The 27,120-nt window shown below is 38.1% G+C and overlaps 1 protein-coding gene and 1 pseudogene across 1 annotated transcript; one reads left to right on the top strand and one right to left on the bottom strand.

Annotated features, from left to right (window-relative positions):
* Window positions 1–11,373: 11,373 nt before the first annotated feature.
* RAB39B (RAB39B, member RAS oncogene family) lies at window positions 11,374–16,257 on the bottom strand. The gene is made up of 2 exons (XM_045788954.2): window positions 15,853–16,257; window positions 11,374–12,889 (listed from the first exon to the last, which is right to left on the bottom strand). Exons 1-2 carry the CDS (start codon window positions 16,065–16,067, stop codon window positions 12,463–12,465), a joined length of 642 nt encoding a protein of 213 aa, XP_045644910.1. The 5' UTR covers window positions 16,068–16,257; the 3' UTR covers window positions 11,374–12,462.
* Window positions 16,258–18,958: 2,701 nt separating this feature from the next.
* Window positions 18,959–20,140, top strand: LOC123786655 (cytochrome c oxidase subunit 5B, mitochondrial pseudogene; annotated as a pseudogene).
* Window positions 20,141–27,120: the final 6,980 nt, after the last annotated feature.

Genomic DNA, 27,120 nt, shown 5'->3' with positions numbered 1-27,120 from the left:
ACATGACCAGTTGTGAGAGGGAAGTTTGAGACTTGAAGTGTTTGAACTTGGTTAATGTGCACAGAACTACTTTTCTTGAGTTAGTAGTGGCAGATGGCCCAGGATTCCGTGTGCACATGAAAACTTAGGTGTCGATTGTGACTCAGAGTTCAATTGAAGAATTTATTTTTGTTTGTTCCTTCTCTCTCGTCTGATGTCAGGTTTAGTTACAGCCACATTAAACAAAAAGGATTGGACCTGGTGTGCACAGTATAGCTGAGCAGTTTGTTTATAAAGGATCATGCCTCTTGGTCATGGTTTTCAAATAATTTTATGTTTAGTTGGTTGTGTGACAACTATTTGCCTTTTGGGGTTACTTTATTTGCAGGTAGGCCATGACCAGATAGGAAATTTTGCCTAGATCTTTTAGCTGCTTGAGTAAACCCATTTTAGTCTGAATTGGCATATTTTCCCCAGATCAAAACTGTGCATTCTAGAGAGTAAAAAATAAAAAGATTAAAAAGCAAAAGGCCAGCAGATGACAATCTCTTCCTTTTCATCAGTATACCCCAGACAACAACAAAATACATCCTTGGCTACTTCAGCCCATGTCTGCATTGGATTGGGCAATAATTTCTTTTCAGTCCAGAGGGAGCTTAAGAGTTCAATTTTAATTCACCGTAGGTATTTAATTTTCAACTCTACTATAGCAGTACTAGAGCAAAATAACTATTCTAGCTTTTCAATATCTATTTGCTGTCACACAGAAACACTGACATCAGTGTTTGGTTAAAAAGTGAACTCATGATGGGGAAAGAAGCCTGGGTAGGTGGTGGGAGATACATTTTATCTTAGGGAAGGAGTGGTCAAGTTCAAAGACAATAAGGATGACCCTGACAGAAGGCAGGAGGAGCAAGGAATTTGGCCTTGGGGGTACGCAGAGTCAGGCAAGCTGGAAACTAAGCCTGGAACCCCTTCCGTTTTTCCCTGCTCCCTATCATACCCCTCTTTTTGACCCTCTGCATATCCGACAGGTAAAAGTTGGCTATACCAGGAACTTCTGAAAGTAGATGGGGTCCAAACTGGTCCTGGGAGAAATCGAGATATAGTAACTGTAGGAAAAATGGCTCAACCGTAGAAATAACTAAGGAAAGGGGCATTTTGAAAGTATATAAGAATACAGCTTGGAAGAGTTTTTAAAAGGGAAGAAATATTGTCAGAGTGCCTTTCTACAGCTCCAGTTTTTCATATGTGACTTTGACTATGTCATGATACAAAATTACAAAGACTATTACTGAATAATGGCAAAACAAATACTAATATTTAAGTACTTAAAAGTGGAGGAATATACTGAAATACTGAACACTGGTTATGGTAGTCACTAACTATATCCATATTATAAACATTTTTTTGTTAACCTGCCTCCCTCTGCCCCCTTATTTCCACCCCAGAAAATATTTCTATGAAATTGTAATTAATAGAAGTAAAGTATTTCAGAGTAACATACTTTTTAAAAAATGTTTTGAACACTTTAAGATGGCAAGGGACATTTTAGGGAATCAAATTTTGGGTCTTCTAGTAGAGTAAAAGCTCTCCGTTGTTTAACATCTTTCATTTTGGTGCTTAATATTTCTGAATTTTGGGTTCCAAAGAATCACATCACCAGGGAGTTTGCAGTATTAGTTCCAATTACTGTTTTCTTAAATTAATTTTTCTTTCTACTTTCATGTATCTAATGTGTCAAAATAAAATGTTAGAAATTCAAGAAAAAATGGATCAAAACATTAATGGGAGTCTTAATAACACTATTCACAGTCACAGGCAAATCCTCTGGGCCACATTTTCTAGTCATAACTCAAATTAGGAATTAATATTTTCAAATCTGAAACATTTAAAAATTAAACACAAATAACTTTGAGGTAAAAAATAGAAACTAGAATTACAGGTTATTTAGGATTTAATACACTGAGAACACTAGTAAGCTTAAAAACAAGGAATTCAGATGAAAATATGAGCCCTAGATGCTAAACTCGAATAAAAAACCAAATGTCCAACACACTAACTTTGCTGGCTCCATCAATTAAGGCCAAGGATGATCTGTCTCTTAGGGTAATACTGTTTCTCTCCTGCCCCTTCTTCTTCCCTCCAGTGATCTTGTCCTTCTCCCAGAGCATTCCTTAGCCACTTATCCCGCAGTCACACCTGAGACCTTGTCATTACCAATCACTGCCACGCCTTCCTAATCTCAACCTCTGTCCCAGCTTGGTTTGGATTTCTGGCTGAAGCACAGGAAACGGAAGCTCCTGGGAACTGGAAAGGGGGAGGAGCTTGGGAAAGTGATCCCAGTGTTGATTACAAACTTCTGGGTTCATATGTGTTCCTAATCAGCATACCAAAGAACTGACAAAAGGATAGACGATTGCCCAGTTTGTGCACTGGCTCAGCAAAAGCTTTAAAAACTGAACTGCCATTGGAATGACAGCGCACAGAGGACAGGTTGGAACATGTGACCTGAACTTATCCAGAAAAATTCTCAGCTAAAACAAAAATATCAACATTCTTCATAGAATTTAAACAAGAGCCAGAATTGCATAATATACAAAATGTTCAGAGTACGATTAAAAATTACTTGGCATGTGGGGCGCCTGGGTGGCACAGCGGTTAAGCGTCTGCCTTCGGCTCAGGGCGTGATCCCGGCGTTCTGGGATCGAGCCCCACATCAGGCTTCTCCGCTAGAAGCCTGCTTCTTCCTCTCCCACTCCCCCTGCTTGTGTTCCCTCTCTCACTGGCTGTCTCTATCTCTGTCGAATAAATAAATAAAATCTTTTAAAAAAAATTACTTGGCATGTGAAATACCAGAGAAATATTCACATGAAAAGAGACAAAGTATTAAGTTTATGTAGATAACATGAAAAGTTAAAAAATTAGAACGCAGAATAAGCAAAATTGATAAAACCAAGAACTGGTTCTTTGAAAATACTGATACAAATAGATAAGCCTCTAACAACCCTGAATTATAAAAACGAAAAACATAAACATACAGCATTACAAATGAGAGGGAAGGACAATGAATATATGTGAACAACAAAACAGTGTCTCTAATGGTTTAAACCTGAATCTAACTATAACCCTGAAATAAATTGAAAGGATTGTTAAACATCTACACTCTCTTCAGAAAAAAAAAAAGAAGGAAAGAAAAAAGGTAGGAGGAAGGAAGGAAGAAAAAAGGAAGGAAGGAAGATAGATGCTGGAAGGAAGGTATGTAGATGCTGGAAGGAAGGAAGAAAGGAAGGAAGGGAAGAAGGAAGGAAGGAAAGAAAATAGATTACATAGATGCTGGAAGGAAAGGAAGGAGGATGGAAGGGAGGAAGGGAGGGAGGGAAAGAGGGAGGAAGATTAGATATATGTTGGACCCAAAAGCTTTTATGGATGAGTTCTATCAAACTTTGAAGCAGCAGACCACTCTGTTATTTAATTATTCTAGGGTATAGAAAAAGAACACAAATTTTCATCCATTTCATGATCTCATGAGGCCAGAATAACCAGGGTGCCACAACCTGATGGAAAGCATGAAAGATCATTTCCAATGAATGGTTAGTCTTTAAGTTATTTTGTCATGTAAGTTGAGGAGATGCTGTGTAAAATTGCCTCCCATTGGAAAGCCCCAATATATAATAGTGTAGTTCTACAGAATACTATTTTGCTTTGTTTAACCCACAAATTTCCAAATTTATGTGACCATCCCCCCCATTCCTCTTAATCCCTGTGGAATTTTTAAAAATATTTAATTTATTTATTTGGCAGAGAGAGGGAACAAGCAAGGGGAGTGTGAGGGAGAAGCAGGCTCCCCGCTGAGCAAGGAGCCCGATATGGGGCTCGATCCCAGGACCCTGGGATCATGACCTGAGCTGAAGGCAGAAGCTTAACAGCTGAGCCACCCAGGCACACACACACACACACCCCCCCCCGCCGTGGACTTTTTGGAAATGCTGTTATCAACCAATCTCAAATGGGAATTTAGATGCAAAGATCTATATTACTCACTAAAAAAAAAATTAGTAAATTAAATCAAGCTGTTTTAAAAATTATCTTGAACAAGTACAGTTTATTCTGAGAATGTAAAGAAATGGTTAAACATAAACAGATTTGCTAATACAATTAATTACAATAATAGGTTAAGGAAACAACCATTTGATTATCTCAATGGGTACAAGAAACACATTTGAAAAACTCAACATACATTGTTTGTAAAAGGTCTTAGTAAAATAGTAATGTAGTGAAAAGTTCTATAACCTAATCAAGGTAATTTAAGGTTAAAATGCTAGAAGCATTTAATCCATATTCTAGCCAGTGTGAAAAGACAAGAAGAAGAAATGAAGTATAAATATTTGAAAGGAAGAGAGAAAATTACCATTATTTGTAGATTATAGTGTCTACCTAGAAAACAAGAGATCAATTGAAAAACTGAAGTAATAAAGCTTAGTATGGTGTCTGGATACAAGATGTAAACATACATGTAGCCACAGATTCCTACACACTAGCAATGACCAATTAGAACATGTAATGAGAAAACCCACTCAAAATATAAATATATCATTTATGATATATAAATATTATAAAATATCTAGGAATAAATAAACAGTAGCTAAAGCCTATAAGTGTGCATGGTGAGCACCCGAAATCTAGTCTCTTAGCAAATTTCCAGTGTTCAATACACTATTAGCAACTACAGTCATCATGCTGTACAGTATGTCTCCACAACCTATTCATTCTGCATAACTGCATTCTACTCTCTGCTTCTAGTTGAATTGTTTATATTCCACATATGAATGAGATCATGCAGTTGTTTCTTTCTGTGTCTGGCTTTTTTACCAGATGAATGGGCAAAGAAACTGACACATTTATTCTTAAGTTTTACTGTACTGCATGAGAATATCAAAGAAAATTTTGAAGGGAAAAAAGGATAATAAAAATACACTGTGGAATTACCCAACTACAACAATGTAGTATTAGGGCCAGAATAAGCAAACAATTTAATGAACTATGAAATGGGAGTCCAAAAACAAAGTCATACATATATGACAAGTTATTATTTGAAAAGAGTAAAATTTTCAACCATTGAAGAAAGAACAAAGTATTCTATGGATTGTGTGGGGTAAGTAGCTAGCCATTTGGGAAAAATAGTTGTTACCCCTACCTCCACATCCTATACATAAGTCAATTCCTAGAGGAAGCCTAAATGGATTATAGGAAATCATAGGAAAATGGTTTTCTAGTATTTGGGTGCAGAAGGCCTATCTAAAATTAACACTTTGGCCATAAAACATCAAAAGACCAGTCTATATATATAAATATATACATAAAGTACATGGTACCAAAATCAAAAGTAATAAAATGTTATCCAATAGACATTAAGTTTTCTTTGCACCTTGTCCCCCAGCCACCTGGTTCCCCAACTTTGAGACAACTGTTTCCAGTTTCTTGTAGACAACATGTGAAATGATGATTAAATAATAAGTGAAATATGATTATTAAATTATTTAATAATGTTATCCATTAAATATTAAAGACTTCTGTATTACCAAACACCATAAAGTTAAAAGTCAGAAAAACGTGAAAAACTATTGTGTTGTTTTTTTTAAGATTTTTATTTATTTGAGAGAGAGAGCATGAGCAGCAGGGGGGAGCAGAGGGGGAGGAGAGGGGAAGAAGCAGACGGAGATGAGCAGAGGGAGAGGGAGAAGTATACTCCCTCCTGAGCAGGGAGACTGATGCAGAGCTCAATCCCAGGACCCTGAGCCGAAGGCAGGTGCTTAACTGACTGAATCACCCAGGTGCCCCAAATGAAAAAATATTGTAATATATGTGGTGGATAAAGAATTGATTTCCATATGTAAGGAAATCTCACTAATTAATAAGGAAAAAACTCAGCAACTTCTTATTAGTACTATATTCAGCCTCAAACAACAGAAAACCAACAACCAAGTATATGCAAATTTAAAATATGTATTCTCTGAGATTTGCAGAGTTAAAAGACTGGCAATAATACTCATTTTAGGGCACCTGGGTGGCTCAGTTGTTCAAGCGTCTGCCTTCAGCTCAGGTCATGCAGGGTCTTGGGATTGAGTTCCACATCAGGCTCTCTGTTCAGCAGGGGGTCTGCTTCTCCCTCACCCTCTCCCTCTGCCCCTTGTCCCAGCTCGTGCTCTCTCTCTCAAATAAATAAATAAAAATCTTTAAAAAATAATACTCATTATAGACATTATCACACACTGTTCATGGCCATTCAGTAAAACCTTTCTAGAGAGCAATCCGATTTATTTTATCAAAATTTTAAATGTGTATATTCTTTGATTCATAAATTATACTTTCATGATTTTGACTGGACATAATTGGCCAAATATACAAAGATATGTAATACATTGTAGAATTGCTTTATATCAGCAAAAAATTTACATAACCTAATGTCCACCAATGAGAATTAAATAGCTTGTGGTATGTCCATACAGTATAATGCTATACGTTTGGACACTTTCAGTTACAAGTGGAAAAAAATGGCATAAACTAAAAAGTGATTTATTATCTCATGGAATAAGGAGTCTTAATATAGAGTGGTTCTAAGGGTAGTGAAATCTGTAGCTCAATGGCATCATCAAAGATCCAGATTTCTTCTATGTCTGTCATCTTCAGTATGTCAGCTAACTTTTCCTGATCACATTCAACAAACATGTACCGGGGCCTGACTGTAGAGATACAATAATAAGGAAAAATGGACAGTTCCTGCCCTCATATGTATTTACAAAAAAATATGCAGTATGTGTGCGAAAGGTAACAGCACAGTATGTGTTACATAATGCAATTTATGAAAAGGATTCATTTAGGTGCAAACATAACAAATCCCAAGCATTTTGTGAGTATGTTTACTATGTGACATTTATCAAGTGCTAAGTACTTTATATGGATTATGTCATTTCATCCTCACAACAATTCTATGAGGTGAATATTATTATCGTACAAATTTAATATATGTGTAAAGTGACACTCTGAGAAATTGAATCACATATATATTAACTGGTAGAGTCAGACTTTGAACCCATGTTGGTGTTACTCAAAATCCATACTCTTAACCACTATGTAAATAACATTTTGAAAAGTAAAAATTAAATAAATAAAAAGTCTACAAGGAAATAGACCAAACAACAATCATTTTCTTTAGGAGCTAATGACTTGAATGCAGCTGACAAGAGCCAGGAAAAAGAGGGAGGGAAACAAAGCCAAAGGGTGCATTGATATACCGGCAGTGGGCAGTGGTTGATTGCCTGAAGTTTCCTAAAGAAGTGTAAAACAGGGTTCATGGGATAGAGTGGACAACCAGAACTTGTAATCAGGGAGGTTTCAGAGGTTGTATAAAATTTGGTCATGCTTCAGGATAGGGCCATGTGTGTATTTTATGAAATGAAGTAATAGTCAAGGTCATTGGATTACATTAGGGCAATAAAACAATCATTTATTCTAGTATTTATTGCTTATTCAAGCATATATGTATGTTACAAGTTATAGAAACAATGGTGAACAAGATGAATAAGATTCTTATGTTTGTGGAACTTACAATTGGAGAAGTAGGCAGAGGCCAGATCATGCAAGGCCTTGTAGCCATGTTAAGAAATATAAGGTTTGGGGTGCCTGGGTGGCGCAGTCGTTAAGCGTCTGCCTTCGGCTCAGGGCGTGATCCCAGTGATCTGGGATGGAGCCCCACATCAGGCTCCTCGCTGGAAGCCTGCTTCTTCCTCTCCCACTCCCCCTGCTTGTGTTCTCTATCTGGCTGGCTGTCTCTCTGTCAAATAAATAAATAAAATCTTAAAAAAAAAAAGAAAAAGAAATATAAGGTTTATTTGGATTTTGTTCTAAATGTGCTGAGAAACCATTAGTGGGTTGTAAGCCAGGGAATGACGATCTGTTTTCTGTTTTGAAAGGACCATTCTGGCTGTTATGTTGAGGTTGTATCTTTGGAATAAGAACAGAAAGTAAGGTGAGCACTTAGGAAGATATTGAAGTAGTTCAGGAAAGAGTTGGTAGTAGCCTGGTTATAGCAATGGAGAGATATTTTGAAGATAGAGCTGATAGTGCTTGATGATGGATCTGATATGGTAGGTGGGGACAAGTGAGGGACTGAGGATAACTGCTAAGTTTCTGTGTTGAACAAAGGGATGGATGGTGTCATTTATGGAGATGAGAAAGATTGGGGTGGAAGGAACACAGTCTGATAGATACTGATTTCATACTGGATATGTTGAGTATAAGGAATTTGTGTACGTGTTTAGTAGGCAAGTTGACTGTATTGTTATAATGCTCAAAAGAATGGGCTGGAGTCCTCCATTTGGGAGTCCTCAATGCAAAGACAGTAACTCGAGTCATGAGCAAAGGTAAGATTGTCTAGGTAGAAGAGAGAATGGGGAGCAAGAAAAGAATTGAAAAAAGAAAAGAAAAAAATTGGACCTCCAACAGAACTGAGAATAACAGCTTCCTAAGGGGCTTGGTGTGGGTAGAAATCGTTCCACCAATGCTGTGCTGACAAAGGTCACTCATGACTTCTTGATCCCTTGAATCCTATGGATATATTTTCGTCATAATCTTTCTGAATCCACTGCTACATTGTGATACTACTGTCCACTCCTTCCTGTGAAACTAGACTCTCCAGGTTTTCCATTCTCTCTTCTAAGTAAGTTTCTTTGCCCTTTACTGGACATGTGAAACTTTGTTGTTCCCAGGAAGACTAAAGAATTACACTCTGTGTTGAACTGTCAAGAACAACTTCTGGAGCCACATCATCTCTAATTGGGAAGCTGTTGATTTCAGAACTTGATGGACGTGAGGGAGAAATGTGGACAGTTATCTCAGAAAAGAGAATTCCAGATACAGTAAAGAGCAAGTACAAAGGCCCTGAGGTGTGAATGTGCTTGGTGCATTTGAAGAACATTTCAACATGGCACCAGAGTCAGATTCTGGTTACTTTTATGGTAGAGCCAACATAACCAGATACATCAAACGTGGACTATGAAAGAGAGGTGTCAAGGATGACTCCAAGGTTTTCGGCAAAAGTACACAGAAGGACAAAATTGCCATTTACTGAGGAAGGAAAGGTTATGGGAAGAACAAATTTGGGGAAGAAAATTAGGAGCTTGGTTTGGGACATGTTAAATTTCTGATGCCTAACAGACATTCAAATGGAGATGTTGGGTAGGCAGTTGGTTATAAAGGTCTGGAGTCCATGGGAAAGAGACAAGCTGGAGATATAAATTCAGGACTCGTTGGCTTATATGTGGTATTTACAGCCATGGGACTGAATAAAGTCACCAAAGAAATTCACTGAATAAAAGATGATCAGGCCCTGGGGGTTTTAGGGAGAATGGAGTGATAAACGGTATTAAATGGGTGGTTTTCCTTTCTACTTTCTTCCTCTCTCCTTCACTCATGACTATAAAAATGATAAAGCTGTGCAGAATTCAACCTTCCTATGCCCAGACTCAGAATCAAACATCATTCCCTTTTTCCCTCTCCCCTAAATATGTACTATAAACTCCAGGCACTGTTCTGAACTATTGTGTTCTAATCTGGGCCCCACACTCCAATGGAGACTGACAAGAAAAGCATGCAATATAGCAGGACCTGAAAAAGCTGAGGCACTTTAGCCTCGGGAAACAGAAGACTTTCCAGGGTTGACAATAGTTGTGATCAGCTACCTGGTGTCATAATTAAGATCCTTGGCTAAAAATTGCAGTCATTCAAGTTTAGACTTGATAGAACCAACTTTTCCAAAAGTGGCAGGGATTCTCAGGCAATAGCGAGGCCTTTGTGACTTTCAACATCATGATTATATCTTTCAAACTCATATTCTTGTTCTAGCTTTGACATGCTGGTGAATACTGTTTGCTTGGTATATGTCATACCTAATTGATATCCTTTGTAGTGCACATAGCTACAACACACACTTGAAATCTCACAGTCACATTATCAACCATTTTACTAAATACAAGCAAATTCTCATTCACATACAGCTAAAGAAAACATTTTTCCACATTTCATTACAATGCACGACAAAGTGAGGAAAAGTTTACGGTACATTTTATTCCAGAATAGGAGACAATCTAATCCAACATGCAGTTGTGGTCTTTGTTACAAGTTAATTGATCTTTTCTTTTACCTATGTAGTAAAATAGCTTCTAAAGCTTTATCCTTAGTATTATATTAACACCTGATTTTTTCACACTTATTTTCTAAAACCCACTTATTGCAGTGACAACAGCACTGAATTCTACTAAAATGATTTTTGAAATTTCTAGAACTTGTTTAAGCAATTAAGCTCAGCCACCTTTGCTGGAGCCTATGCTGAGTATTTTTAAACCTGCCTAAAAAATGCGAGGAATGGGAACAGTACACAAATAATGTGTTTTAGACAAGAAAACCGTAAAGAAGTTTTGTTTCTATCCTTTTCTTTAACTGACAGAATCCACTCAACTCATTTCTCCACTGGATAATCTTGCTTTCTTAAGTATAGTAGTAGATGAAACTTCACGTTAATCCCAGTTACTGTGTTTTATTTGCCTTCAGAAACCACTAAGCTGGCAACTTAATTACTCCACCCAAGCCAGGTCACGTGAAATGAATGGAGAGATGATGATGGGTTCACTTGTAGTTGATCCTGCAGGTTGGTCCAAGGTGGTTTGTTTCCATAATTTTCATTATTTGGCTGCTTCATTCTGGCTGAAGTAAATTCCCAAACGTTCAGATTCAGTCACATTCACACTGAAGTTCAATATTATTTGTCAGAACAATTTACCATTGCCAGGCTTTCCTATCACAATGGATATGAGAAACCTGACTATTCACAATTGTTTTCTTACTGTGAAAAGTATGGCTTTTGCCTAGCTCAGCTGGCTACAATCCAAAGAATAATTTAAAGCATGACCTCTCTTCAAGAATATAATGGATCCTTAAGCCAACCATTTCAATTTTCTAATGCAATTAGATGTCTGTTCACCTGAGAATTAAGAGCCGACTCTCCAGGATAGACAAGAACCCAGTGTAGGTATATGGCAAACAGGCGGCTAAGGTCATTGTGAGGTGAGTATTTTATCCCCATTGCAGTATTTGGTTCCTTTCAATAATATGTCCACTGTGTTTCAGTGATAAGAACACTTGTAGCCCACACAGTTTTAAAGTGTTTTGACTTGTGCGATTATTCATTCGTTTAAAGCCGTCTTGTCAATAATACCTGTATTGGCTTTACCTTTTGTTTCATCCCCAGGTTCCCTCAGGATTGTAGCTGAGTCGTAAGCAATAAGGAAACATATCCTAACATGTAGAGAACATTTATTTACAGTCATATGTCTCCAAAGTAAACAAATTAATAACAGTTCATTCATCTGACAGCAGGAACAAGGGGTGATGCAGTGGAGCAAGAACTAGGAGTCAGGAGACCTTCCCCTTAGCCAAGTAAATCTCTTGCTTCTTAGTTTACTCTTTTGTAAAATGGGGAAGAAAACCTCACTGGCCTGTTGTGATGATCAGTAAGTAATTCAAGGGACTGTGAAGTGTTTGTAAGGGTCACGGCGCCTCTTGTTGAGCAGCAGCTACTCAGTACAGGATTGATGAGCAAATGTTTGCCTCAGGCCTCTTTTCACAGGCAGTCCCTGTACATTGCTGCCAGTTACCTGAAGAGACAGGCAGGTGAAACTCAAGGCATGGTCAGAGAGACAGAGGGTATGGCATGGATTACAATGTTTCTTGCTTCTACTTACACGGTAATTTGCATGGGACAGTTTCTTTCACACAGTGGGTTATTCCATCACAAGGGTGTACATTTTCTGGAATGTGATAACAACAGTATGTATAATGGCCTCTCTTTTATAGTCACACCAATTTTACTAGAACAACAGGCCTTGAAAGGGTCTTAGTAAATAGCTGGTCCATTCTACGGATGAGCTGTTTAGAAGCCAATTGGTACCTTTTAACCAAACCCAGCACTTGGTGTAGGATATTCTCACTGATTAAGTCAATCTCATAGTGATTTTTAGTTTTGCTAATTACTTCCAATGTGATACTTTTCCCCCTTTACGTATTTCTTTATGTTTGTGACCTATGAATGAGCTGAAACCCCAAGTAATAGTTATTCTGTCTGTGGGTGTATTTTTCGGGAGCCTAGCTCCCCAAACCTCAGCCCCTTCACATGTGGTCCCCAAAGGGCACATGGAGCAGCCACTGCCCAGAATGGGCCACAAACAGTGCCCGGCCCATTATCAGTCAGTCCCTCAGTCACAGCACCCAGGCCCCCACATCCACCCACCCATGGCCTGGCAGAGGCCCCTTGAGAAGGAAGCTCACTTGGTATGTAAAATGAAGGTTGAGTCCATTCATTCACGCAGGTATTCTTTTCATTTTGATCACTTTTCAGTTCAGGTGGGAGAGCATGTTTTGGAAATAAAACTAGCACAAACATCTCCTTTCTGATTTGACAACCTCTTCTGAAGAGTGAACCACATTTGGTACAAATCCACTCTTCACCCCTTCCCATCCCTCCTGGATTGTAATATCCCCCCTTTTAACCAGCTCATATATGTCTCTTGTCAGGTCTGTGAAGGCTTTCTCCACATTAATGGCATCTCGGGCTGACGTTTCAATGTACTTCATGCCGTATGCAGCAGCCAGTTTCTCTGCCTCGTGGCGAGTCACTTGCCTCTGTGTATCCAGGTCACACTTGTGACCCACCAGAACAAATACAATTTGGTAGGGCTGAACGTGTACTTTGGTCTCTTCTAACCACTCATGGACATTCTGGAAGGACCTGCGGTTGGTAATGTCAAATAAGAGAAGACCACCTACTGAGTTCCTGTAGTAGGCACGAGTGATGGATCTAAAACACAAGAAAGAAGTAAAGAATAAAGGCCATGCCCAAACTCCTGTGCTTCAATGATCTTAGCTAGTGTATTCTAGTGTGTCTGGTTACTGACACAATCCTTTAGTAAAAATGATTTCCTTTTTTTTTAAACAGTGGAGTGCAAATGTCATTCTGTAATAATAATACTACATGAATTTTCAATTGGGCAAAACTGAGAGATGGCATCTTCTAGAAATGAATGCTCATGGCCTTACAGGCATTTTCCCTCGGTTAAGGTAGAAACACAGCTCACTCTCTCACCCTGGCAAAATGGGATACCGAAGTCACAGGTTATTGTGAAGAAAAATGAAATAATGACAGTTGAATTGTTCTCTGACCTGGAGAGCTCATGATAAATTCTAGTAGTTGAAACAGAATTTAAAAAGATTAGAAATTAGGGGCGCCTGGGTAGTGCAGTCGTTAAGCGTCTGCCTTCGGCTCAGGGTGTGATCCCAGAGTTCTGGGATCGAGCCCCACATCCGGCTCCTCCGCTGGGAGCCTGCTTCTTCCTCTCCCACTCCCTCTGCTTGTGTTCCCTTTCTCGCTGGCTGTCTCTCTGTCAAATAAATAAATAAAATCTTTAAAAATAAAAAAATAAAAAGTTTAGAAATGAATTTATGATAGTTGACAGAAAATGTTTATGAGTATATATAGATATATCACAATATACTCCATTTTTTCCATTTATCACTTCTTATTATTTTTTCTCTAAGGGGGTCCTCCATCTCTTCTCTGAGGAGAAACACATTTTGTTTTTTATTTTCTAGGCCATGTGGAAATGGGAAAAATAATGGTCTGTGAAGGTGTCAAGCAGAGTGCCTGTCAGCCCTATTTCCTGACACATTTCAGAGAGGCTGACTCAGGAGTTTCCACTGAGAAAAACTGCCTAAATAGCAAAAATTTCCCCTTAAAATGATACAACTTATTAAATTTATTTAATTTATTTAAAGTGGTGTACTTGGAATATTTCTAAAACCTAAAGGTTTAGGTTCTAAAACCTTTGCTGTACTTAAACAAAAGAAACCTCCAAAATTTTAACTTCTTGGTTTGAAGAGCATACACACATGACGGTACTTTGCTTAAAGCATATTAGAGCTTATTAGAGGGTGTCGAACTATTTGCCTCTACAATCACTTGCTTTAGACTACTGTGCTTTTTGATTTATGTCTATTTTTAGGTTTTCTTTCTCCTTGGATGAAAAAGATAAACAATGAAAGACTCAATAGCTTAAGGCTCAAAACGAATGGTCCAGTGATAAGAGAACAAACACTGTCCAGGGAACTAAAGTCCAAAGCTAGATGATAGTAAGAACAAATGTTACGAATGAGTTCAAGTCTCCAGAACAGGCAAATCAGCCCTGGAGACTGAAAGCATTTCTAATTCTCTTATGTTTAAAGGTTCATGGAGAATGGTAGTTGTAATCAGAAAATTCAACATGAACAAAGATTTTGATTTGTGAACAACTTGGTTCAGGAAATCAGTGACCAAGTTGTAGATCCCTGTCAAAACTCTAAAAGACATTATTATATTAATGGTTTGTGAGTATTTAGAAAGTAACAAAGCCCATTCCAAATATAAGGCTACATAAAAATTAAAACCTTCCATTCATCAAAAAATTTTCTTCAAGTTAAAAGACAAATGATAAACCAGGAAAATATTTTATAACATACATGACAGAAAAGGATAATAACCTATAAAAAGCTCTTACAAATCAATATCACCCAATAAATAATAAGCAGTGGATATGAAAAGACTGTTCATACCGAAAGAGATTCCAGTAAACACATAAAAGACCACCTTTCCTCATTTCTAATATGAGAAATGCAATCACGAATTCAAAGTGAACCTGTACAAGGATATTTGCCACAGTGTTGCTTGTGGAAGTTGGGGATGGGGTGGGGTGGAGACAAGTTTGTAGTAAACTCTTTTTTCTACTCTTCTTCAACTACCTAACCAGTATTTTCTATGCTCAATTAGTGTTCAATACATAAATAAATAAATAATCATAAACATATTTGAAAATGAATAAAGGCTAGTGAGTCCTTTTGATCTAGTTCCTGCTGCCTTACATGACTACTGCTCAAATTGTTCTCTCAAAGTTTTGTGTGTACACTGCTCTCTCCCACTTGGCTGTTTTCTGTCCCTGGGCTTTTCCTGTCTTTCATCAGGTCTCATCTTCTCCAGGTAGCCTTCTTTGTGTTCAGACATATAATTACACATGATACATACTACAAAGGAAAAACAAAGGGTTGTAGGAGAAAATTAAACCTGTTCATTGATTACTCATTTTATGTGAAGCGTTATAGAAGGGAGTGGGCATACACATATGAACAAGACACTCTTTCTATAATTGTTGATTATGTATTTCATCCCACTATGCCAGCACAGAAGTTCTAAGAGGGAAAGGCTTGTGTTTTGTTTACAAGGCATCCTCTTGTGTGTTTCCTCGGCCTGTTTCCCCAGAAACAAGCCCAGTGCCTGGCATGCAATGGATGATCTCTGAACGTGTGCTGGTTGCAAGGAGGAATCAATCATCGGTATCTGTTTCATATAATTATGTGTCTTTCTATATATCTGTATCTATGTCTATAAGTAGCTATCTCCGTATCATCTGTCTATACTTGTCAGTTATGTTAGGGTGACCTGGAAACATAAGGACTGAGATCGATCAATTCCAGCTAGTTTATTAGCCACCAAGGGGGGCAGATCGGTGGAATTGTGGCGCAAAGCAATACGTATTATTGACTGACCCTCCCTGCCAAGGTGTTTCTTTTCCTGCACTGAACTCCCGGCTAGCTCACGGTGGGCTTAAGCAGAAATCCCCAGACCCTTGGTATCCTCCCAAAGGGGCGAGCCCATGACCAGGAAGTCCTCTTTTCCCCGGGGTTGTGCAAGCCGCGAAGATCCTCCCACTGCTCGCGGCCCGGCTGTGCTCCCACCTGAACCTCTCTTGACCCGCGGTATCCCAGATCTGGAGCTTGATGCGTTTTCCTGGCTCGATCTCCACCAGACGGGAGAAAAAATCCACCCCCACGGTGGGGTCCGAAACCTGGGCAAAGCGGCCCTCGGTGAAGCGGCGGATCAGACAGGACTTGCCCACCGTGGAATCCCCGATGACAATGAGCCGGAACTGATATAGCCAGATGGCCTCCATGGCCGGGGATCAGCAGGTCTCCTTGGCCCGGGCCGGCCGTGGGCGGCGAGAGGGGCGCCCAGCCGAAGCCTCGGAGAGCGTGGCTTGGTCCGGATCTAGATCGGCCGCGAGCACATCGCTGGCCTGGGAGCCTGAGGCGAGGTAGGCCCAGGCGCAGGGAGAGCGAAGGAATGGATGCTGCGCTCGCAGAGGTGATGAAATGGCAGCAGCATCAGCACCACGCACTCTGACTCATCACTGACAACTGAGTTACTGTAATCCCGCGCGTAGACGCGACGCCCGGGGCTGCCACACTATCTGTAAAAGGAGCGCACACAGAAACAGCCGCGGGGGGAGGGGGGGAGCGCCTTCCTTTCCTTTCTAATTCCTCCACCCATCTCCTCTTCTAAATTAATTTTTCCCCTCTATCTCCAAATAACAAAAGTAATACCGTTTCATTAAAACTAGCAAAACAATGCAAAAATGTACACAAAAAGGTAGATCCATCATTATCTGACCCTTCCCTCCCCCAACATATTAACAGCTTGGGATACATTCTTTCATGTGTATTGCCATGCAAATATATATACACATAAAAATTTATTGCTGTTTCATTTTACAAAAAATGGATCAAACTGGACCATTACTCTGGCATTTGCCTTTGGCAATTGATAAACAATATTAGATATCTTCCATTTCCAACTCATTTTCCTTTTGTCATGACAATGCTGCAATAATGATTCTAAGTATAGTCATACATACATTATTTCTGTAAGATGGAGTCTTTCAAAAGGGACCGAGAAGTCAAAGAATATGAGCATTTTAAACGAAATGGAGTTGGGCATTATACTTTGTAAAAATATTTGACAATATAAATTCTACTTAGCAATATGTGAAAAGGCTATTTCTTCACATTTTTTTCAAGCATCATGTTATATTCTTTCTGAATTCTTGCCAGTCTGATGTAGTTAAATAAAAAGATGCCCATTGCTTTGTTTTACATTTCCCTGACTACTAATGAGGTCAATACCATTTCTTGTGCATTGACCATTTGCATTTCCTCTTCTGGTACTGGCTTCTTCAAATCCTTTGTTCTGTTTTAAAAAATGTAATCCCTTACCATTGCCTTACTCAATTAAAAACCAGTTTTATTGATATATAATTCACATATCATACTATTTGCTCATTTGAAGTGTACAATTCAGTGGTTTTTAGTCACTGAGTTGTGCAACCATCACCACACTCAATTTTAAAATATTTTCATCACTCCCCAAAACAGACTCCTACCTTTTAGCCCATCGCCCCTCTATCATCCTTCCCTCCTAGCCCTAGGCAACCACTAATCTACTTTCTGTTTCTATAAATTTCCTTATTCTGGACATTTCATATAAAGGGAATTATAGAATATGTGGCTTCTTTTCATAGAAGCTTTTTCTGACTTTATAACTGCTTTTTTCACTTACCATAATGTTCTAAAGGTTCATCCACATTCATTTTTATGACTAATATTTCACTGTGTGGATGTACCATTTCGTTAATCCATTTATCTATTGATGGACATTTGGTTTGTTTCCACCTTTTGGCTATTATAAATAATGCTGCTGTGACCATTTGTGTACAAATGTTTGTTCGAACACATGTTTTGAACTCTTTTGCCTTTAAACCTAGGAGTGGAATTCCTGAGTTCAATGGTGACTATATGTTGAATGCTTTGAGAAAATGCCAGACTGTTTTCCATAGTGGCTGCAATGTATGAGGGTTCTTATTTCTCCATATCTCCTCCAACACTTGTTATTTTCTGACCTTGTGATTCTAGACATTCTAGTGGGTGTGAAGCTGTGTAGCTCATTGTGGTTTTGATTTGCCTTTCCCTGAAGACTAATGACAACGTGTGTATTTTTACATTCTTATTGGCCATTTGTGTATCTTCCTTGAAGAAATGTAGACTCAGGTCCTTTCCCCACTTTTAAACTGGGTTGTCTTTTTATTATTGAGTTGTAAGAGTTCTTTATATATTCTAGGTACAAGTCCTTTATCACATATATGATTTGTAAATATTTCTCCCGTTCTGTGTACCTTTTTTTGTACTTTCTTGAGGGTGTCCTTTGAAGCACAGAGTTTTAAATTTTGATGAAATAGAAATTATCTTTTTTCCCCTTTTGTTGCTTATGCTTCTGGTGTCATGTCTAAGAGTACTTTGCTAAATCAAGGTCATGAAGTTTTACTCCTAGGCTTTCTTCTAAGATTTTTTTTGTCGTTTTAACTCATACATTTAGGTCTATGCTCTATTTTGAGTTAATTTTTACATATGCTGTGAAGTAAGGATCCAACTTCATTCTTTTGCGTATGGATGTCTAGTGGTCCAAGCACCATTTGTTGGGAGAGGTTATTTCTTTCCCCATTGAATGATTTTGGCACCCTTGTTGAAAATCAATTGACCACAGACTATGGGTTTATTTCTGGACTCTCAATTTTATTCTATTGGTTTATATGTTTAGTCTTATGCCAGTAACACATTGTCTTGATTATTGTAGCTTCACAATAAGTTTTGAAATCAAGAAGTGTGAGTCCTCCTCCTGTGTTCTTTTCCAAGATTGTTTTGGTTATTTGGGGCCTCTTTTAATTCCATATGAATTTTAAGAACAGCTTGTTAATTTCTGCAAATAAAGCAGCTGGGATATTCATTGGGATTTTATTAGATTTATAGATCCATTTGAGGAGTATATTCATCTTAATGGGATTAAGTTAAATTAAATTAAGTCTCCTAATGCTTGAACATAGGATGTTTTTCCATATATTTGGGTCTTTTAAAATTTCTTTTATCAATGTTTTTTAGTTTTCAGTTTACAAGTCTTACACTTCTTTGGTGAAGTTATTTCTAAGTATTTTATTCTTTTCGATGCTATTGTGAATGGAATTGTTTTCTTAATTTTATTTTCATATTGTTCATTGCAGGTGTGTAAAAATACAACAGAGGCTATTTGTGGTGGATGTGATGGCTTCAGGGTTACTTTGTGGAATTGGAGCATTGGCCACGCAGGACCTCAGGACCCACGGTCCCAATGGAGTCGCCACGGTGCACTCCATGGCATCTGCAGGCGGTGTTCCTACGGAGACAAGCAGGCAACAGGGCTGGAGAGGGAGGTCATGATGACTGCATGAAAGGGGCTGGACCCATATATATGCTAGCCCCACAGGCAACTTCAGGCACTAAAGAAGACCCTAATTTAGTCCTATCTATCACCAACAAGCAAATAGTGGGCTGTATCTTTGAAGAGGACAATAGTGTTTTAATTTGTTTCTGGTTGCACAAAGGTGAGATCCGGCGATGCCCTAGCTGTGGAACCCATTACAAGCTGGTGCCCCACCAACTGGCCCACTGAGCCTTTGCACTAACTTACTCAAAATGTGCTGTGAAGTTTCTTCCTTCCACTAAAGACTAGCCATTGCATTGGCTCCTTCTCCCTCCCTCTGCCAAATACAGTAGATTTTTAATTGATTTTATAACTTCCAATCTTGCCAAACTCATTTACTAGTCATAATGGTATTTTTTAGGGTATTCCATATGATTTGGTCAAACGGTTTGTCTGCAACTGATCATGTGATCATGGAGTGATCATGTGCTTTTTGTTTTTTTATTCTAGTGATATGATGTATTACATTAATTGATTTTTAGATGTTGAGTTAACCTTGCATTCCAAATTCTACTTGATCATGGTGTATAATTTTTAAAATATATTTTTAGATTTGATTTGCTAGTATTTTGTTGAGGATTTCTGCATCCAACTTCATAGTGTTTCTTGATCTGTAGCTTTCTTTTATTGTGATGTCCTCATCTGGTTTTAGCATCAGGGTAATATTGGCCTCATAACATGAGTTCAGAAGTGTTCCTTCCTCTTCTGCTATTTGGAAGAGTTTGTGAAGAAATGGTTTTAATTCTTTTAAAATGTTTGCTAAAATTCAAGCCCGTTGGGCCTGGGCTTTTCTTTGTGGGTAGTATTTTGTTTACTAATTCAATCTCTTCACTTGTTATAGGTCTGTTCAGATGGTCTATTTCTTCCTCTTTTTAAAGTTTAAAATGTATTTAACCAACTATATCCAAAACTATAATCAATTTTATAATCAGTTACCCAATTTATAACCAATATAAAATTATGAATGAGATGTTTTCCATAGATTTTTTGTACTGAACCTCAGAAATTTGGTGTGTATTTTGTACCTACAGCACATTTCGACTTGTACCAGCAATGTTGGTTGTGTCTTGTGGCAGTGCAGCCTGGAGAGGCCCCCCCCCCAGCTGTATCCTCCCCCTACAACTCCTTCTCAACACCACCTGGCTAGTGCCCTAGGCCCCACCCCACCCCCCTCTTAGGTTACGTCACAGAGCCCCGCAGGCAGGGAAGTGGGAGCAGATATACCCACCCTGCCTGCTGTGGTCAGATGCTCACATTCGCCCCACCTCAAGGCACCCAAGTTCTAAAAGAAAGTGATGGTCACCACAGAACCATGGGGGTGGTTGGTCTGCCAGCTGGCCACTGGTGTTAAAAGGCCAGAAGTAAGAGTCTGAAGCCCCTATAGGTCCCTCACCCCCAGTGGCCCTCCACTCTGGCTACTGTTTCTTGAATCAGCTTCAGTAGTTTGTATCTTGGTAGGAATTTTTCCATTTCATCTAAGTCATCCACTTGTTCATAGTATTCCTTTATGATCCTTTTAAATTTTGTAAGATCAGTAGTAATGTCCCGTCTTTCATTTCTGAGTCTAGTAATTTGAGTCTTCTCTCTCTCTCTCTTTCTTGGTCAATCTAGCTAAAGCTTTGTCAATTTTGTTGATCTTTTCAAAGAACTAACTTTTCTTTTGTTGATTCTATTTTTAGTTTACTTTCCATTTCATTTATCTCTGCTATAATCTTCAATATTTCTTTCCTTCTCCTTGATTTACTTTTAGTTTGCTTATCATTTTTTCCAGTTTTTCAAGGTGTAAGATTAGATTATTGATTTGAGATCTTCCTTTTTTCTTAACAGAGGCATTTACAGTTATAAATTCCCCCTCTGAGTGCTGCTTTATCTGCATCCCATAAGTTTTGGTGTCATGTGTCTTTGTTTTCATTTATCTAAAAGTATATTCTGATTTCTATTTTGCTTTCTTTTTTGAGCCATTTGTTATTTGGGAGTGTTTTGTTTAATTTCTATGTATTTGTGAGTTTCCCACATTTTTTCCTGCTATTGAATTTTAATTGTATTCCATGTGGTCGTAGAACGTACTTTATGTGGTTTGTACCCTCTTAAGTTTCTTGAGATCATTTTATGGCATACCATATGGGTTTATTCTGGACAATACTCCATGTGCACTTGGGAAAAATGTATATTCTGTTTTTGGCTATAGTGTTCTATATATGTGTCTTAGGTTTAGTTGGTTTTTAGTGTTGTCCAAGTCTTCTACTTTCTTCTTGACCTTCTGTAGAGTTGTCCTAGCCATTATTGGCAGTGGGATATAAAGTCTTCAACTATTATTGTAGAAATATTTCTTACTTTAATTCCATCAGTTTTTGCCCCATGTATATTGGAGCTTGGTTGTTGGATGCTTATATATTTGTAATCACTATACTTCATGATGGATTGACACTTTTATCATTATGAAATATTCCTGTTTATCTCCAGTAAACTTTTTTTTTGTTTGGAAGTCTATTTTGTGTGATACTAGTATAAACACTTCAGCTTTTTTGTAGTTGCTCTTTGCATGATGTATCTTTTGCCATATTTTTCTTTTACTTTCAATCAGTTTGTATTGTAAAATATTAAGCATTTCTACTGTATATATAGTTGTATCATTTTTAAAAATCCACTCTCACAATCATTGCTTTTTTATTAGATTTTGTTATTGTAATCATTGATATACTTAGATTTGTATATGTCATTTAATTTAATTTTTCCTTTTCTATATATCTTATGGGATTTTTTTTATTCCTCTATTCTTCGTATCTGTTCATGTCTTCTGCCCATTTTTAAGTTGGGTTATTTGTTTTTTGGGTGTTCAGTTTTATAAGTTCTTTATACATTTTGGATACTAACCCTTTATCAAAGATATCATTTGCAAATATCTTCTCCCATTCTGAAAGCTGCTTTTTAGTTTTGTTGATTGTTTCCTTCTTGTGCAGAAGCTTTTTATCTTGATGAAGTCCCAATAGTTCATTTTTGCTTTTGTTTTCCTTGCCTCAGGGAGCATATCTAGAAAGAAGTTGCTATGGCTAATGTCAAAGAGGTTACTGCCTGTGTTCTCCTCTAGGATTTTGATGGATTCAGGTCTCACATTTAGGACTTTAATCCATTTTAATTCATTTTTATGTATGGTATAAGAAAGTAGTCTAGTTTCATCATTTTGCATGTTTCTATCCAGTTTTCCCAACATCATTTATTGAAGAGACTGTCTTCTTCCCATTGGATATTTTTTCCTGCTTTGTTGAATATTGACCATACAGTTGTGGGTTCATTTTTGGGTTTTCTATTCTGTTCTATTGATCTATGTGTCTGTCTTTGTGCCAAAACCATAATGTTTTGATCACTACAGTTTGTAATTTACTTGAAGTCCAGAATTGGAACACCTCCAGCTTTTCTTTTCTTTTTCAAGGTTGCTTTAGCTATTTGGGGTCTTTTGTGGTTCTGTTAGAATGGCTGAAATTAAAAATACAAGAAATAAGAAGTGCTGGCAACCACGTGGAGAAAAAGAAACCCTTGTGCAATGTTGGTGAGAATGCAAAGTGGTATAGCAGCTGTGAAAAACAGTGTGGAGGTTTCTCAAAAAATTAAAAATAGAACTACAATATGATCCAGTAATTTACTACTGGGTATTTACCCAAAGAAAATGAAAACACTAATTTGAAAAAATATATGTACCCCTATGTTTATTGCAGCATTATTTACAATAGCCAAAATATGAAAATGACCTTAGTCTCCATCGATAGAGGAATGGATAAAGAAGATGTGATGCGTGTGTGTGTGTGTGTGTGTGTGTGTGTGTGTAATGGGATATTACTCAGCCATAATAAGGGATGAGATCTTGCCATTTACAATGACATGGATGGAGCTACAGAGTATAATGCTAGTAAAATAAGTCAGTCAGAGGAAGACAAATACCATAAGATTCCACTCAAGTTTGGAATTTAAGAAACAAAACAAAGAAAGAAAGAAGGAAAAGAGAAACAAACAAAAAACCAGACTCTTAACTACAAAGAACAAACTGGTGTTTGCCAGACAGGAGGTGGGTGGGGGGATGGGTGAAACGGGTGAAGGGATTAAGAGTACACTTATCTTGGCAAGCACTGAGTAATGTATAGAAATTTTGAATCATTATATTGTAACCTGAAACTAATATAACACTGTATGTTAGTTATACTGGAATTAAAATAAAAACTAAGGAAACAACACTGGTACATCACTAGTAGCTAAACTCCGCATTTTATTCAAATTTCACTAATTTTCCCTAATGTCCTTTTTCTTTTCCAGTATCCCATCTAGGAGACCACATTACATTTTGTCATCATGTCTTCTTAGCCTCCTCTGTCTGGTCTGACTGTTTCTCAAAATTTCTTGGTTTTTGATAACATAGAAACTTTTGAGAAATACTGGTCAGGGATTTAGTAGACTCTCATTTGGGATTTGTTTGATATGCTTATCATGCTTCTACTAGTTAGGAGTAGACCCCTATAATGTGAATGTTTGTTTGTTTGATGTTAAGAGCCCTTAACTTATCATCATTTTTTAAAAATTCTCTTTTCTTGGGGCACCTGGGTGGCTCAGTCAGTTAAGCATCTGCCTTTGGCTCAGGTCATGATCCCAGGGTCCTGGGATCAAGCCCCGTGTCAGGCTCCTTGCTCAGTGGGGAGTCTCCTTCACCCTCTGCCCCCCCCCTTGCTCATGCTCTCTCTTTCACTTGCTCTCTCTCTCTCAAATAAAAATAAAATCTTTTTAAAAAATAAAAATTCTGTTTTCTCTTTTCTGTTCAGCTTGGGTGTGATTACCCCATCTTCCAGATCACTGAGCCGCCCTTCTGTATCTTATAACCTACTGTTGATTACCTCTCAGTAATTGTATTCTTTCAGTTATCGTATTCTTCAACTCTGATTGGTTCTTTCTTATAGTTTCTGGTTCTTTGTTGATATTTTCACTGAGGTCATCCACTTTTCTCTCCAGTCTGGTGAGCATCTTTATGACCATTACTTTGAACTCTTTATTGGGTAGATTTGTTACTGCCATTTCATTTAGTTCTTTTTCTGAGGTTTTGTTTTGTTCTTTCATTTGAAACATATTCCACTGTCTTCTCATTTTGCCTGACTTTCTGTGTTTGTTTCTATGAATTAGGCAGAACAACGACTTCTCCTAAATTTGAAGGAATGGTCTTATGTATGGTTATCCCCTGTGTGGGCTGTCTGTGCCTGGTGAATCTGGATGGCTAGCTGGAGCTTTGGCTAGCATGGGCTGGGGATACTGGGGTTGCTGTGGTGGGATGGCCAGAGCTGAAATGGGTACAAACTAGGGCGTCTCACGGTGCTCAGCATAGGGGGCACCCTGGTGGGCATGAGCTGGGTGTTCCCTGGGTGCTCTGTGCAGGGAACACCAAGGGTGTGGTTAGAGTGGAAAGTGAGCTGGGAGGTCCCAGAATGCTGTGCACCAGAAGTGCCCTTAACAAGTCATCTGGAGCCAAAGTGCTGTGGGCCTGGAGTGTTCCAGGATGCTTTGTGCCTGTGTTGCCTTGGTGAAATGGCTAGACCTGTAGTGAGTAGTGACCCGGGGTGTTCTGGTGTGTGCCGTGCTGGGGTCACTTTTGTGGTTGGCTGGGGCTGGTGTGGGCTAGGGGCTAGAGGCTCACTGAGGCAGCAGGCCAGTTAGGGTGCCCAGAACGCCCCTGGTCTGTGCTTTTAAAGTGGAGGGGAATGTAAACTGTGGAGCTCACCAACCCCTCCAACTCAGAGAAAGTTTCAGCAGCTCCCTCACCATTCAGTGGAGTTCTAGGGCTGGTTCTTTTATATTCTAGTTGCCTGTTTAAACCGTGACTTTTTTTTTTTTTTGGTTTCCCAGGGTGGATGAATGTGCTATAAATACGTGGCAGAAGAGATAATTTTTTGAAACTTTTAATTTTTATATAATTTTATTTTTGCCCATAACATAGCTTCCTCCAACAGTAATGTTTGCATAACTATTGTACTTATACCTCTTTAAAGTTGTTTGTGGGCACACTGGTACAGAATTTTCCAAGTTCTGGGATGCCTGGGTAGCGCAGTCGTTAAGCGTCTGCCTTCGGCTCAGGGTGTGATCCCGGCGTTCTGGGATCGAGCCCTGCATCAGGCTCCCCTGCTGGGAGCCTGCTTCTTCCTCTCCCACTCCCCCTGCTTGTGTTCCCTCTCTCGTTGGCTGTCTCTCTGTCAAATAAATAAATAAAATCTTTAAAAAAAAACAAAAACAAATAAAACCCCAGATTTTTTCCAAGTTCTGGTTTGTTTAAAATTTTTTTCTTTTTCTATAACCTTGGTATTTGAAACTAGCTTCATTGGATATGAAATCCTTGGTTCACACCTTTTTTCTCTGGATTTCCTGAAAATGCTGCTTCATTGCCTTGCCTTATATGTTGTTTTTGGAAAGCCCGATTCACATTAATTAATTTGCCTTCATGAATTATTTCATCTTTTTGCCTAGAGGCTTTGAGAAAATATATTTTATCTTTCATGTCTAATAATTTTATTAAGATATGTCTTGGAGTTGATCATTTTGGTTTATTTTCTCAGAAACCTAATGGGACGTTTCAATGTGTAGACTAAAGTCTTCCACTTTGGAAATTTTTCTTGGATTATAGGTTTAAATATTTTAAATATTAGTTCTATTACATTGTTTTGCTTTTTCTTCCCCAGTAATTCCAACTACACACTGCTATTCCTTTGCTTCTCTTTCAATTCACCAATTTCTTTCTGATTCTTCTTACTTTCTTCTTGTTTTTATTTCCATTCTCTCAGTTATTTTTTCTGCCTTTTTCAATGCATCTTATTAAATTTTCTTGAGTCTCTTTTCCCTTTGCGACCTTGTAATTTATCTTCACTTCTGAGATAAATATCTTTTTCTTCCATTTATTTTCTAGTTTGATCAATTTTCTTTTGTTTTTTTTTTCTTGATTTTTTGAAAGTCTGAATCCAAGTGATTTTTTTCATATCCCCAAGTATTTGTCTGCATGTTTTTAATTCAGTTTGGAGTGTTGTCTTACAGGGTTTCTTTCTGCTTCATAGTTGTTCTGTAAGGAGATGTTTATCAGTTGAGGTATGTTGGATCTTGTTTTCTGATTTTTTGGTAATAACTCTATAAATTTACCAAAAGTTACTTCTCACTTCTTTTTATGTCTTGTATTTCTTCCCTAGAAACCATACCTTTTGAAGATTGCTACTTCAGATTGTGCATACTAATAAGTTACTTCCTTGTACTCTGTGTTCTGGCCTACCAGGACATTTTAAAACATATTTTTGTACTTGAGTTAGACTTTTTCTTTCTTTCAGTGATTTTAGATTAATCCTAGGCCCATGACTAACTTCCTTATTTCCTACAGTTTTTATCAGCCTGTCCTTGCTCATTACAAAAGTTTGTGGTGCAGCATGAATGTGACAGAATACTTCCTGGAATTTGGTATTTTTCTCTTCTTTTAAACGTATATTGATGTTTGGGGATTTTCCTGCTTTAAGTTATGCTTCCCATGTGGTTTTAGTGCCATTTATAATTTGTTTTTGTTGTTTGTATTGATTTTGGAGGAAACACTGAAAGACACAAACCAAGGCAACCACTGTTGTCTTCATCAACCTGGAAGTCTGATTAGTCTTTAAAAAAAGTTTCCTAACTTAGAAAAATCAGATCCACCATCCCCCACTTTGCTGAGATCACAAGGTATCATTTTCCTCACCTGAATAGCTTAAGATCTTCCCACCTTTGCTGATGACAAAACAGATTTTGGAGGTGGTCTTAGGTTGTAACTTGTATAAAAGAAAACCTATCTTCAGACACTGGGTAGTATACACTTACCTCTGTCTTTCTTATAAATAGCAGTA

Source organism: Ursus americanus, chromosome X (assembly GCF_024610735.1).
Source record: "Ursus americanus isolate L20-20 chromosome X, mUrsAme1.1.p, whole genome shotgun sequence".
Taxonomy (NCBI): domain Eukaryota; kingdom Metazoa; phylum Chordata; class Mammalia; order Carnivora; family Ursidae; genus Ursus; species Ursus americanus.
The sequence above is the reverse complement of the archived record's forward strand: the minus strand, read 5'-3'. Positions and strand labels throughout refer to the sequence as shown.

What these genes read in the sequence shown, in the direction of transcription:
- RAB39B (XM_045788954.2), bottom strand. Translation starts at nt 16,067, where the DNA reads ATGGAGGCCATCTGGCTATATCAGTTCCGGCTCATTGTCATCGGGGAT. An exon ending in GCGGGTCAAGAGAGGTTCAG is followed by an intron (nt 12,890 to 15,852) that starts GTGGGAGCACAG and finishes CTTGTGTTTTAG; the next exon opens with ATCCATCACTCGTGCCTACT.